The following is a 13,299-nucleotide window of genomic DNA, read 5'->3' on the forward strand; positions in this document are numbered from 1 at the left end:
TCTGTTAGCTGTTCGACAACACCCTTTCAAGAATTTTTGAGATGAAAGCCATGTTGCAAACATGTATTTTAGAATTACTTTACCCAATCTTCAATATTTCATATAAAACAAGTCTTGTGTTGACAATATTATCACAATTTTTCCTATAAATGAACATTGTGTTGATGGCTTATGACATTTTAGCTTTATGTCTTAAGCTACATTTGTCATATTGTGTTGCTGCAAAGGCCACGGTGAGTATATTTTTAAAAATTTGCAACAGCACTCTCATACCTGTAATGAGGCAGAGTAAATAGAACTGTCTCTCTCTTTCATGTTTAATTTTAACACACTGCTACCTTTTAAATTAGAAGTGATGATGTGAGGTGGGTGAAGTTTCCTCTTTCATGTGAAGAATAAAGACGATGAAAAAATATGGCCTTGGGGTCATTTTTATTTCATGCAAACTGACACCATTTCATCAATTATAAATCAACACATTCACTGTTTATAGAAAAGCACAATCTAAAACATCAAAATTCTGCTAATAAACACAGAAATGTCCATTGTCTTCTCTCTAAATGCAACTCTTTTGACAGTTTTTTTCCATACATTCATAGCTTCAATAACATTAAAATTCAAAAAAGAACATTAGAGACTAATGTATCCTTCATTTGTGGCTTTGGGTTGTACAAAAGAAGTGTTTCAAATCCTCTTCTGTTAAAACTGAGTTGGTACCTTCATGAACATGCCTGCTAGGGTTGATTCTCTTTTGAGTACAAATTAAATTTCAAAATATTCTTTTTTTTTTCTTTGAAATGAAACGTGAAGCATTCTGGGAATTATATTTGAAACAACACATGATTTATACATTGTTGCTCTTCTACATTATTTACGCTAATACGATTTGTTCATTTATGAAATGCAATTATGAATAAAATAAAATAAGGTACCAAATTTAAAAACTTCTAGTCTTTTTTTATTTCACTTGCAGACACACAACTTAAGCTGTCAAGTGGCATAGCATGTGACCACCAGTTAAAAATATATCTTATGTGCACATTCATTATGATACTTCACAGCCTTCAAACAACCTACATGTTGAAGTGAGGGTGCTCAGCTGCATACATTTTTGTGTCTGGGTTTCTGGTGTGGTTATTGTCAGACATCATGACCTTCTGTTAAAAAAAGAAGCTGGTAAAGTTTGTCTTTATCTCTGTGAGAAGATTCAGCTGCTGACACACAGTGTAACAATGATTGAATAATGACAAGACTTTAACAAATGCTCACAAAACATCAGATAAATTTAAGTCTTGATCAATAACTTCTGTCTGGACCAGAAAAGTGATGGACTGCTGAAAAAATCATTTATTTTTCTTTTTTAATGAATACATTGTTTCTTCCACTGGCTTTTTAAACAGCTAGAGATGTTATAGTTTCAATATTTTCACGTTAGGCAAATTACCTTTCATCAACTTTGCTTCTTGTGATGAGGTTACGCATCGCCTGGGTAGAATTAGTTATGCTGACCCCTGCAGACATTGGAACATACAGGCAAGTCAGAACCATAATACAAAGATAACTATGAAGGAAGAATGTTTCCTCAGCTTGACTCGCACATGCCAAGGCTAATCACAAAGTACAGATAGTGTAACATAAAAGATACGCATGTATGATATTATGTAAGTACTATGCGATCATCATGTTGCCTAGCAACCACCTACCAAATAATAATACCAAATTTACAGTGTTTCAGCACTAGAACATCTTAAAAAAGGACAGCATGATTTTAATTTCATGAAAGTAGCATCCAATATGTATTCACAAAACCTCAACTATGTATGTCATATTATGGCATTATCATGTTACCTAGTACCCATCTACACTCAACAAAAATATAAACGCAACACTTTTGTTTTTGCTCCCATTCCCCATGGGATGGACGTAGAGACCTAAAATTCATTCCAGATACACAATATAACCATCCCTCCCAAACAGTGGTCACAAATCAGTCCAAATGTGTGGTAGTAGGCACATCTGCTATATTGAGATAATCCATCCCACCTCACAGGTGTGCCACATCAGGATGCTGATCTGACATCATGAGTAGTGCACAGGTGTACCTCAGACTGCCCACAACAAAAGGCCACCCTGGAATGTGCAGTTTTGTCTCACAGCAAAATGCCACAGATGCCACAAGCAATGAGGGAGCGTGCAATTGGCATGCTGACAGCAGGAATGTCAACCAGATCTGTCGCCCGTGCATTGAATGTTCATTTCTCAACCATAAGCTGTCTCCACAGGCGTTTCAGAGAATATGGCAGCACATCCAACCGGCCTCACAACCGCAGACCTCGTGTAACCACACCAGCCCAGGACCTCCACATCCAGCAGGTTCACCTCCAAGATCGTCTGAGACCAGCCACCCAGACAGCTGCTGGAACAATTGGTTTGCACAACCAAACAATTTCTGCACAAACTGTCAGAAACCGTCTCAGGGACGCTCAACTGCATGCCCGTCGTCCTCTTCGGGGTCTTGACCTGACTCCAGCTCGTCGCCGTAACAGACTTGTGTGGGCAAATGCTCACATTCGATGGCGTCTGGCACGTTGGAGAGGTGTGTGCTTCACAGATGAATCATGGTTCACATTGTTCAGGGCAGATGGCAGCTGAGAATGTCCCAGTTCTTGCATGGCCAGCATACTCACCGGACATGTCACCCATTGAGCATGTTCGGGATGTGCTTGACCGGCGTATACGACAGCGTGTACCAGTTCCCACGAATATCCAACAACCTCGCACAGCCATTGAAGTGGAGTGGACCAACATTCCACAGGCCACAATTGACAATCTGATAGACTCCATGCGACGATGTGTTGCACTGCATGAGGCAAATGGTGGTCACACCAGATACTGACCGGTTCTGGGTCCCCAGACCCCCAATAAAGCAAAAAACTGCACATTCCAGGGTGGCCTTTTGTTGTGGGCAGTCTGAGGTACACCTGTGCACTACTCATGATGTCAGATCAGCATCCTTATGTGGCACACCTGTGAGGTGGGATGGATTATCTCAATATAGCAGATGTGCCCACTACCACACATTTGGACTGATTTGTGACCACTGTTTGGGAGGGATGGTTATATTGTGTATCTGGAATGAATTTTAGGTCTCTACGTCCATCCCATGGGGAATGGGAGCAGTAACAAAGGTGTTGCGTTTATATTTTTGTTGAGTGTAAGAACAGACTAAAATTAAAAAAATTTAAAACTCTAAAAGAAATGTAGCATGGGCATGTATTAGTTTTTAAAATCTACTAAAAAAGGTGTAAGTCTTCATCTCTACTCTGGAGTGACATCGGAGAGGGCCAGGGCAGCCAATGCTTATGATTTGGTTTATTGGTTTCAAAGCTAAACAAGAAGTCATGTTCTATAATGGTGAGCCATACTTGGTGTCAAAGAAGTTTCTTCTATGTGACGTCTGGTGGTCTGTTGATGTTTCTGATGTTGAAATACTCCAGTCAGAAGGACCAAAATAATCACCATTAAAATACAGAAACCAATGCCGAACACAAGGTAGAGGTCTAAGCGAAGCACCTGAGGTGGAGCATCAGCTCCTAGAAAGATAATTGCATGCATTGTGTATTAGACATAATTATAATGATGTAAAATAATATAAACAATTTATATTAATATAAAAAACCAAACACAAACCCTAAACCATCAATTTATGGTATACATTGATCAAATAATGCGTATCTGAACACATGAACTTCATGTTTATGCAAAGCTTCAAAATGCATTGTATTTTTTTTCTTCTTTTTTTTTTTTTGTCTGCCTCGTTAGACTGCAAGTCACCCACATTATCCTGATGATCTCCCTTTGTTTCTAGACAGGGTGGATGGTATTTGATGGTGTAGTAGATTGTGGAATTATGGGTGGAGAAAGGTGAGCTGATTTAATTTAGCAGAACTCACACAGAATAAATCTGAACAAATTTAGGAGCAATGATGAAATTTTACTGGCAGCATTTGTCAAAAGATTCGACATTACTATCATTTTTCTTTTGCTGTACAGATTGATAATAAGTATTTAACTCTAATTAATGCTTTTTCACACATAAGCTTGTGTTATGCATGCGACATGGCATTCAAACTCTCACATAATTGCTCCTGTTTGACACTTCATCTAATTTCTCCAACAAGGGTTGGAGAATGCATTGTAGATAAAACACACAGCTTTTAATTGTCTATAAAACTTACTTCCAACAGCTAGCCAGCTCTCTGGTGATTCTTCAGTCTTAGAAATGCCACATTTGTAGAAGCCTTCATCAGACTTGGAGACAATGGGGTTCATCATCTTTCCTGTTGAACTGATCCCAATGAAGGCACCATTTTTATAGAATTCAGCAGTGAAATTGGGGTGTGCATGCTTCTTTTTACAGAGCAGGGTCACATTATCTCCCTCCAACAAAGGATAGGCAGGACTCTCCAGGATCACAGGACCATCTGAATGTGAATGGCACATGACTTGAAAAGTTTCTTATAGAAAACTTGATTTCTGATTAAATTATATAATCTTTCAAATACTACAGGCAATAGGTCAAATATCATTTTTAAGAAAAAATGCATAACACATTATACAAACTTTGACGAAGATGCTTTTGTTATCAGAGTAATGCTTAATTTCCAAATATAATGTGCTGTATTTGCTACCCAAAACAACTGACCTAAAAATTGGTCATATGTCATTCCTTAAGCGAAATGTGTAAAATGATTCTTATTTACCTGTTTAAGCACACACACACACACACACACACACACACACACCTACACACACACACACACACACACACACACACACACACACACACACACACACACACAACACTGTAATTGATATACCAAACCAGCAGATCTAAAAAGTGGATGGACTAAATATGTTTTTATATTTTTTGGTGTATGTGCATACCAGTTACAGTGATATTGACAGAGTTGCTTCTTTGTGTTCTTCCCATTTCACACCAGTATTCTCCACTGTCAGTTTTCGGATATGCATTACTAATATTGCAAGGCCCAGTAGCTCTATCCCAGGTTGGAGCACATGTTCTAAGGTCTCCATTTATCTTTTTCATCACTCTCCATCCAGTCAGTCCACGTAGCCCTTCACAGCTGATTGTTATAGATTCTAATTCAAAGAACTGTTGCCTGTTTGGAACAACTTCAGGAAAACCTGAATCTAAAACAGAAAATCGAGATGTGTTATTGCTTCTGTCTTTCAAAACACAAATGGACAATATTACTATATTTACTGAAACAAATGCACATGTATGTTGTATTTTTAGGTTTTTCTTAAATACAGATTTTTTTTCAAAGTTGTAGTCTAATGTAATGTTGTGTTGGAATGCACAATGCTTTTGCAGCTGTTGTAGCCCAAAAGTAAGTGCAATAGTTGCCGAACCTTTCAAGTTGTCATGAGACAATATTTACCTATTACCTATTATAAATAGATCAACATGAATTTTTAACTACTTACTATGTGTTTGAGAGTCACTGAATTCAGCTACTGTAACTGAGATCAACAGCACATTAATCACTGTAGGGATTAAGAATGACAGTTAAACATGTAAACTTTTTGAATATTTTTTCTTCATCATTAGTGTTGATTCCTGCATTTAGCACTGAGCAGTTACAAATTCCATAATTAATTCATTAATATTTATAAGTGTGTTTTAGATATGTCAATTTGCCCTTTAATTTCATAGGTGCATTTTTTCAATAGTTGATTCAGTATGTTTGTATAGATAGACAAGGATCAGTACTCACAGACTTTGATATTAGCAACTCTGACCTCCATGTTGTCTTTCTGCTGGCTGTGTGAGTGTCAGACTGAAATGAGGATGAGTTGTTTGTAAGAACTTCCTCTTCCTGTGTTTCTGTCTAGCTCACCGACAGGTTTTAGTCTTCCTGAGACAGAGAAATGCTCTGTGTTTAAAAAAACATCTAAAAGGACATAAGCAGTGTGCATAACTAGGGATGGGTACCGGTGTCCGGTTCTGACATAAACGGTAGTAACCAGACCGAAAAGCAGCGCACATTTCGGTGCTTTATTTCGGTGCTTTTTTTTCCTGAACTGTGATACACTTCTAGCCAATCATTTTACGTTTCTGAGGATAGTAGGCGGGTCCAGGTACGTGCGTTCTTTTATGCAGAGCTACAGATTAAAAATGCCCAAGGCGAAGCGGTCAAAAGTCTGGCTGTACTTCACAGCAAAATATGCAAACTCAGCAGCCTGCAACAAGTGCTTTAAGCTGATACTGTGATACTGTCAAAGGAGGTAACACCTCAAATCCGATGAAACACCTGGCGACGCATAGCGGGTTTTTTTTTTAAAAGCCGAGAAATGCGCTGTATTTGATGGCAGCAGCAGCCGTTCTTCTCTGCGTGAGTAGCTTAATGTTGTTCGCGTGTAATTTACGCTGAGTAGGCTAACCACGTTATTACATTAATGCATGTAAGGTGAACTAGCAAACATCATCATAGCTACATGCAGCTGTCTTCTTGTTTGATGGCAGATACTCCCTTCACCCTGGCCAAAAAGGCTAAAATGACCAAAGAAAAAGAGGGAAACGGCTAAACATGAGAGGTTTTTGGACAAAGTTTGTGTTTTTTCCATTGTTTAAGCACTGCTTCCAGCCAAGAGTGATACCATATATGCCCCATAGCTGCAGAAAAGGCTAACATTGTTATCTTTTTACATAAAACCAGCTGAATATGAGAGGTTTTTGGACCAATTTTGTGTTCTCCATTCTTTAAGCACCGGTTTGAGCACCATTTGAGCACCAGCACCGTTTCAAAAGTACCGGTTTGGCACCTGTATCGGATAAAACCCAAACGATACCCATCCCTATGCATAACAGGATAAACAAGGATGTGGTTTCCACTCCATTTACATGCAATCAAATTAAAAAAGCCCCTAATTCAGCCTAAATGTGATTATTTTATGCACTGTTCTTTGTTTTACATGATTAAAAAAATGTCTGTTTCTATGCAGCGGAAGAATGTATAAGATCACATAATAATCATGTATATGTAACCCTGCCAGTCCAAGGATCTCCCTCCACCCTGGACTCTGAGTTGTGTGATTGTGGTTTGGATTGGGGTGCACAGTAGAGAGACCAGTCATTCAATATGTGGGTCGGACCACAGCGCTTATTTACACACTGGGGCATAAACAACTCCAACTCAGCTGCTGGCATCTTAACAACATTTCTTGGTTTCAGGTACATGTATGAGGCAAAATTTACATAACAACACTACTAGCAAACTGTAGTTGAAGAACTAATTCTTCATCTTCTTCATCATTGCATCAATGAGTCCTCTGTTAGCAAGCAGAAGTGTTGCCCCAAATCGCCACAGATATTTCCAAACATAAACACACTCTCATCAGACAGTACATGAACATCTCAATAAATACATTATATTCATAGTTTGACTGGACAATCACCATTTTACAAAGTATAATACTGATTTTTAAACTAAACCCATGTGGAATGCCAAAGATAGGGCTTACTTTGCAAAGTAATCACAGAAAACTCTGAGCCAAGATGGGGCCCTCACAAACAGGAAACTCGACCTAGGGTGTCCTGTAGGGGACAATTGTCAAAATTGCGCAAATCTACAGTGTATATGCAGCTCAACAGTGACACCCTGTGACTTATTATTTGTAAGTCACTACCTTACAAATACAATAAAGATCTTTTATTGTAAACATGATTATGCGTTCTATGTTAAACTTTTATCATTTCAATCCATTGAAATATAAAATGATATGGATGGATTTGTGTGTCCCAGGGATCCCAGGTGCTATGTTGTCTTTGGGACTGCCTCAAAGTAATTTTGGAAAACAGTCAGGCGACTTAGAAGGGGAAAGTGGTGCTCTACTCACACTGTGTAGAGTGCGGGTGGAGTCTCGCTGTCTTCAACTCAGGATATTGTCGGATGGTGGAAGGAGTACTTGAAGTTCACTAACATGTCTTCCGTAGAGGAAGCAGAGTCTCTGGATGAGGTAGATGACTCATCTACTCTGAGGGTAAGGTCACTGAGGTAGTTACACAACTCCATGGTGGCAAGAGGGCTTGGTGTGGATTAGGTTTTCCGTGTGTTCCTGAAGGGCCTTTCAGTTAGACTTCTTATGTAGTGGCTTGTTTGTGTAAAGATGACCTCAGAGGCTTTGAGTCTGTGTGTATGTGAACAGGATGGGAAGGGTGAGTGAGTTACACAGCCTGTTTGAATATATTGTAAATGTACAATATATTCAATTGACTATTTTTATTGAGTATATTGTGATCAGCAAACCACAAGTTTTAAAGGGAAAAAGTAAAAGGAGATTATGTCAAAATGTACGCTCATCTGAGAATGAACTGAGGATGAATCTAATTGAAGATAAATTTCATAAACTGAATGAAAAATGGAGTGAAGTATATTCATATGTGACTAAATTTTCAAAAGTAATGGGATTATTGTTAATTCCATGTTAAGTAGAAAATGGAAAAGGAGAAAAAGTAATAAAGTTGTTTTAAAGTTTTAACTTTAACTTTAAATTTTCAACTTTAAATTGTCTAAATGCATGTTCAATCATCCAGGTAAGGAAATCCCAAAAAGGCGATTCTGTTCAACTGGACATTTTCAGTGGGAGAAACGTTTCATCACTCATCCAAGTGACACTTTCAGTCTCAGTTGAAGATTATGCAAATGCATCATTTATAAGGTTGGGGAAACCTGCATTCAGCTGCAAATTGATTTTATATTTTTTGTCTTTTTTTCTCTGCTCATTTTGCTGTGTTAGAATATAAACTCTAATGGATCCTGATCTTCACTGTTTACTCGAATATCTGAACTAGATCCAGTTAATCCAAGAGCGCCCTAACCCATTCTAGCGAGCCCACCCTACAAGCTACAGAGAAGCAAACCAAAATTAAAGGCTATTTTCTAAAAGTGCAATTTCTAAAAGGCAAAAAGATCCAATGTACCTGAGTGTGTGGGTAATTCTTTTAAAAAAAATTCAAAAAAACAACCATTTTTAGGCATGTATATAAAGTTCAATCATTTTTGCCGTTCAATACCAAAGAAATCTAAACTGGTAGATGGTGCCAAAATGCTCCAATGGCAACATGTCTGGCAATGAGTTTATTAAAAGTTTTATCACCTTTTACTGTTTCACTTCAGCAGCATCAATCTTTATATAATGTCCATACATCGGTTCCTGGTTTTCTGGAGTTTATTGTCTACTCAAGCATATTTTCAAAGTGGTTTTATGCAATAAAATCCAAAAATAAATTAGAAGAGGTTAAAATATACTTACTTTTTCTATGTTCCAGCCTCAGTAACATTGACACAGTAGAATCAACTATAATATTTACATCTCTGATGAAATGTCAAAAGCGATAGCTTTATTTTAATACCATGATTGTTTACATGGAGTTTGTTATAGCAAAGAAATACTGTTCATTTTGCGTGTGGTGTTTTTAAGCAGAAAGCTCAGAAAGACATTTCAGACTCAAATAATAGCCATTCATTTCTGCTGAAGATATTTGAAAAGTTAACATGTGAAAAATTAAATAAAAAGCAGCTTTTTCTAAATCAGTTTCCATGAAATATTTATATTTTTTGGAATAAATCATGGAATAAATAAAGAGTGCATAATTGGTTTCTATACATACAGTATATACACGGTAGACTAGTAGTAGTAGTAGTCAAGACCGCATAATCCGAGACCAAGACAAGACCAAGACCAGAGGGTATCGAGACCAAGACCGAGACCAAGACCAGAGGGTATCGAGACCAAGACCAAGACCAAGACCAAGTTGAGACGAGACCAAGACCGAGACAAAAAAAGTCTTTAAACTGCAGCCAGATGCTATTCTATATACATATGCAGGACACCTTAAACTAGTTTTTTAATTAAGCAGCAAGGCAGAACAAAGTCGGGCCTGTATCGAGACACGAGGACTAAACCCCAATTCAACCAGACCCAGAACTGATCCGGAATTCAAACAGGACTACAACAGTAACCAAGACAGAACCAGAATCAGAACTAGATGATAGTAGCACTAAAAATCATCATAGACCTGCACTACACTTATTTTTTAATTCTACCAAAGTCCACTATTTAGATTGAGAAAAGTTTATATAATTATTTAGCCTTGTTGTGCAAACAAGCCTGCATAACTTAATAAATATAGAATTTGAAAAGGAACAAATGGTATCTAAAAAGAAACACTAGGTACATGTTCTGATGAGTTTTGGCAAACAACCATTTGACTAACATGTGTGTCTCACCTGCTCTTGTTCCATCTCTGTTCTGTCGTCATTCTCTCTCTCCCTCTCTGTTCCTCTCTCTCCCTCTTTGTGCTGACAATCAAGCCAAACACCAACATCATCAAATATACAGTTGAAACCAGATATTTATAAACTCTTCAGATAAAAACACTTTTTTAATTGTAACATCAAATCAGACTAAATGTTTAATTTTTTAGATTGATAAATATAAAAAACATATTTGTTAACTTTAAGAGTAAAGAGAGAAACTATCTGTATTTCTTAATTGCAAATGGCACCAAATTGTATTCAAAACTGAGCCACACTTATGGAGCTCCACAGTTCTTTTCCTGGTGTTTTGGTTGACATCTCTTGATTTTCCCATGTCACAGAAACAGGCTCTGTGTTTTGCCTTATATGCATCCACAGGTGTGCCACCAGTTTACTCACATGGACTCTACTAACCTATCAGAAGCTTCTTCAGCTCAGAATCGAATCGTCTGGAGTTTCTTATTAATTAACAATAAACTTAGTGTACATGTGCTCCTACATTTGATCAAAGTGATTAAAATAGACAGCTCCCTCTTTTTATTCTGACATTTAACTAATTCAAAAGATATTTCAACATTTATTTATCTAAAACAAAAGTTTACTCTAAATTGATGTTTAACAGTAAAAAAAAGTTTATGTTTTCTCCATAAAGTGTATGTAAATATCTGGTTTCAGCTGTGAATATACTGCTGTGTATTGAAATTCCTCTTGTTTTGCATAGATATACTAAACAACATCCAAAGCATAATATATAAAATAACATCTACCTGAGTTTTTTCTTTGAAAGAAGCTCCTTATGTCCATTGTTGTGTACATCAGTACACAATTGAAACCGATTTAGAGAGTTTGTTTAGCTGTGGAGGGTAACAACTGAAAATATGAAATGTAAGCTAAGACTCTCTAAAAAATCAGCATTGCTGTTCGGCTTTTTATTTATCCATTTGTTGATTCACTCGAAGAGCAAGTTACGCAACCAAGTGATGAGTTTGATATCAATCTTTTGTGATACACCGTCATATTTACATTATTAGTTCAGTACGAATGATTTGCTTTGATACCTGGTCAAACTTAAGCTCTCCTCTGTCTGCAGCAAACTCGCAGACAGCAGCTTCTCCCCCCTCGCTCACATGGGTGCTGTGCTCAGTCGCCTAGTGCCTGAGCTCGGATCATACCAAAATTAGGGGGAATTTATGACGGTGCGCTCTGTGCTTCGTGTGCTGTTTTTGTTTTATACAGTTGTCAGTCAGGCATCTAACTAAAAAATTACACTCCAAAAGATCCCATGCTTCTGACCCGGGCTTAAGCCCAGTAAGCCACACCCCCACCCCCCGCTCCGCTGATGGTTGACTCCAAATCTCCCGAACACTATGTCGATTTGAGAACGCAGGACCGAAACAGCGAGACCAAGACCGAGACCAAGACAAAAGTCCGTAGAGACCAAGACCGAGACCAAGACAAAATTCCGTCGAGACCAAGACGAGACCAAGACCACGTAAAAGTGGTCTCGAGACCGGTCTCGAGACATCCAACTCTAATACACGGGTGTGTACAGTAAGGAGTATAAACAGCACACTGTGGTTCAGCAGCAGGTATGGTGGATGTTTTAAATACAGACAGTTTAGCCTGTGGAAAGAAACACATGTCAGAGGTTAGGAGCTGTTACAGTGTTCAGTGTGTGACGGGTCTGCAGTGATGATACCTGCTTGTTTCCTGATTGGAGGTCAGTTCCGCAGCAGTGATGTTTTCTGCAGACCTCACTGTCTGCTGTGGTCTGTTCTTGTCCTATTTGGTGGCTGATCCAAAAAAGCAGTGATGGACGAGCAGAGAACAGAGAGGATTACTGCAGAGTGAAAATGGATCAACAACTTCAGCTGAAACAGTTCTCTGCCTGCTACTTCTTCATGTTGTGACCTCCTCTATCGGTTTGTTACAGAGATTTTCACCATGACGTGAAAGCAGCTCCCAGTGACTCTAATATGCAGTAGTGTTTGAACATGTGTAGCAGGGCTCTTTGACTCTGGCCGGAGGCTCAGAAAATATGTGAATATTTGAGCTTCACCCTGTTTTAAAAACACTAAAACGTTTCATGTTTCCTCTCTGTGTCTCAAGTTATCCTCAGTTCCATCTCAGCTAATCGTGTCCACTCATGACAATGATGCCATGTCATGTTGAGCCCCTGGTTGAGGACCATGAGTGGTGGAGACTGGACCTTCCTCCTGACCCCGAAGACCCACAGAGCCAGCACAGGCATGTGCCCTTTAAAACTGAAACCTGAGAGGACGGAGCTGTTCAAGGATGGCCTGAAAAGCTGCAACGCATTGATCAAGATCAAGAAGGTGGAGCTCTCAGGTGAAGGAATATACAGATGTTTCCTCCCAGAGTTACAGAGTCATGTTTTTTTTTCTCTCTCTGTTAATTAAAAACATTTTTTTCACAGTCAAACGTTGCTAAAACTGCAGTGACAACAGCAGCACTGTGATCCAGACCTCTGCAAACAGCAGCTGTGACTGAAAAATAACAAAATTAGAGGTAAAAATATTCTTTGTAAAGATCACAATAAACAGTGACCTGTTTTGTGCCTTATTCTCAAATTAGTTGGAGCTTTGTAGAAAATATAAATAAAAACAGTGATTTGCAAATCACATAAACTCATTTGAGTCACAGCAGAACATAGAAAACACCAAGTGTTTAAATTGAGACCTTTTACTATTTATTGAAAAAACATCAACTCAGTTTGAAGCTGATGGCAGCAACACAAAAAAAGTTGGAGGGATAGTTTGTCACTACCTAGAAGCAGGTCAGTAACATGAAATAAAAAGAGGCAGAGCTTCACCTGTCAGCCAAAACCTGTTTCTACTAATCATGGAACAACTTCAGAATAAAAGTGCAAAGACTTTGAGTTCTCCTTCAGTAACGTCTCCTGTGTGGGATGTTCTTATTTTTAGGCGGAGGA

At 38.3% G+C, this 13,299-nt stretch overlaps 1 protein-coding gene across 1 annotated transcript; it reads right to left on the reverse strand.

The window, feature by feature from the left end:
* Positions 1-428: 428 nt before the first annotated feature.
* Positions 429-5,171, reverse strand: LOC146713522 (low affinity immunoglobulin gamma Fc region receptor III-A-like). Its single transcript, XM_085448723.1, has 4 exons — positions 4,948-5,171; positions 4,239-4,484; positions 3,426-3,593; positions 429-1,511 (listed from the first exon to the last, which is right to left on the reverse strand). Exons 1-4 carry the CDS (start codon positions 5,108-5,110, stop codon positions 1,441-1,443), a joined length of 648 nt encoding a protein of 215 aa, XP_085304849.1. The 5' UTR covers positions 5,111-5,171; the 3' UTR covers positions 429-1,440.
* Between the last annotated feature and the right edge of the window lie 8,128 nt (positions 5,172-13,299).

This window comes from Copadichromis virginalis, linkage group LG3 (genome assembly GCF_057382275.1).
Source record: "Copadichromis virginalis isolate Kocher_CV1m ecotype Utaka linkage group LG3, C_Virginalis_male_GT1.1, whole genome shotgun sequence".
Lineage (NCBI taxonomy): Eukaryota > Metazoa > Chordata > Actinopteri > Cichliformes > Cichlidae > Copadichromis > Copadichromis virginalis.

Coding starts and splice junctions, on each gene's coding strand:
- LOC146713522 (XM_085448723.1), bottom strand. CDS start 5,110: ATGAAAAAGATAAATGGAGACCTTAGAACATGTGCTCCAACCTGGGAT. Junction 4,485..4,947: donor TGTCAATATCACTGTAACTG/GTATGCACATAC, acceptor ATTCACATTCAG/ATGGTCCTGTGATCCTGGAG. Junction 3,594..4,238: donor GAGCTGGCTAGCTGTTGGAA/GTAAGTTTTATA, acceptor TTATCTTTCTAG/GAGCTGATGCTCCACCTCAG.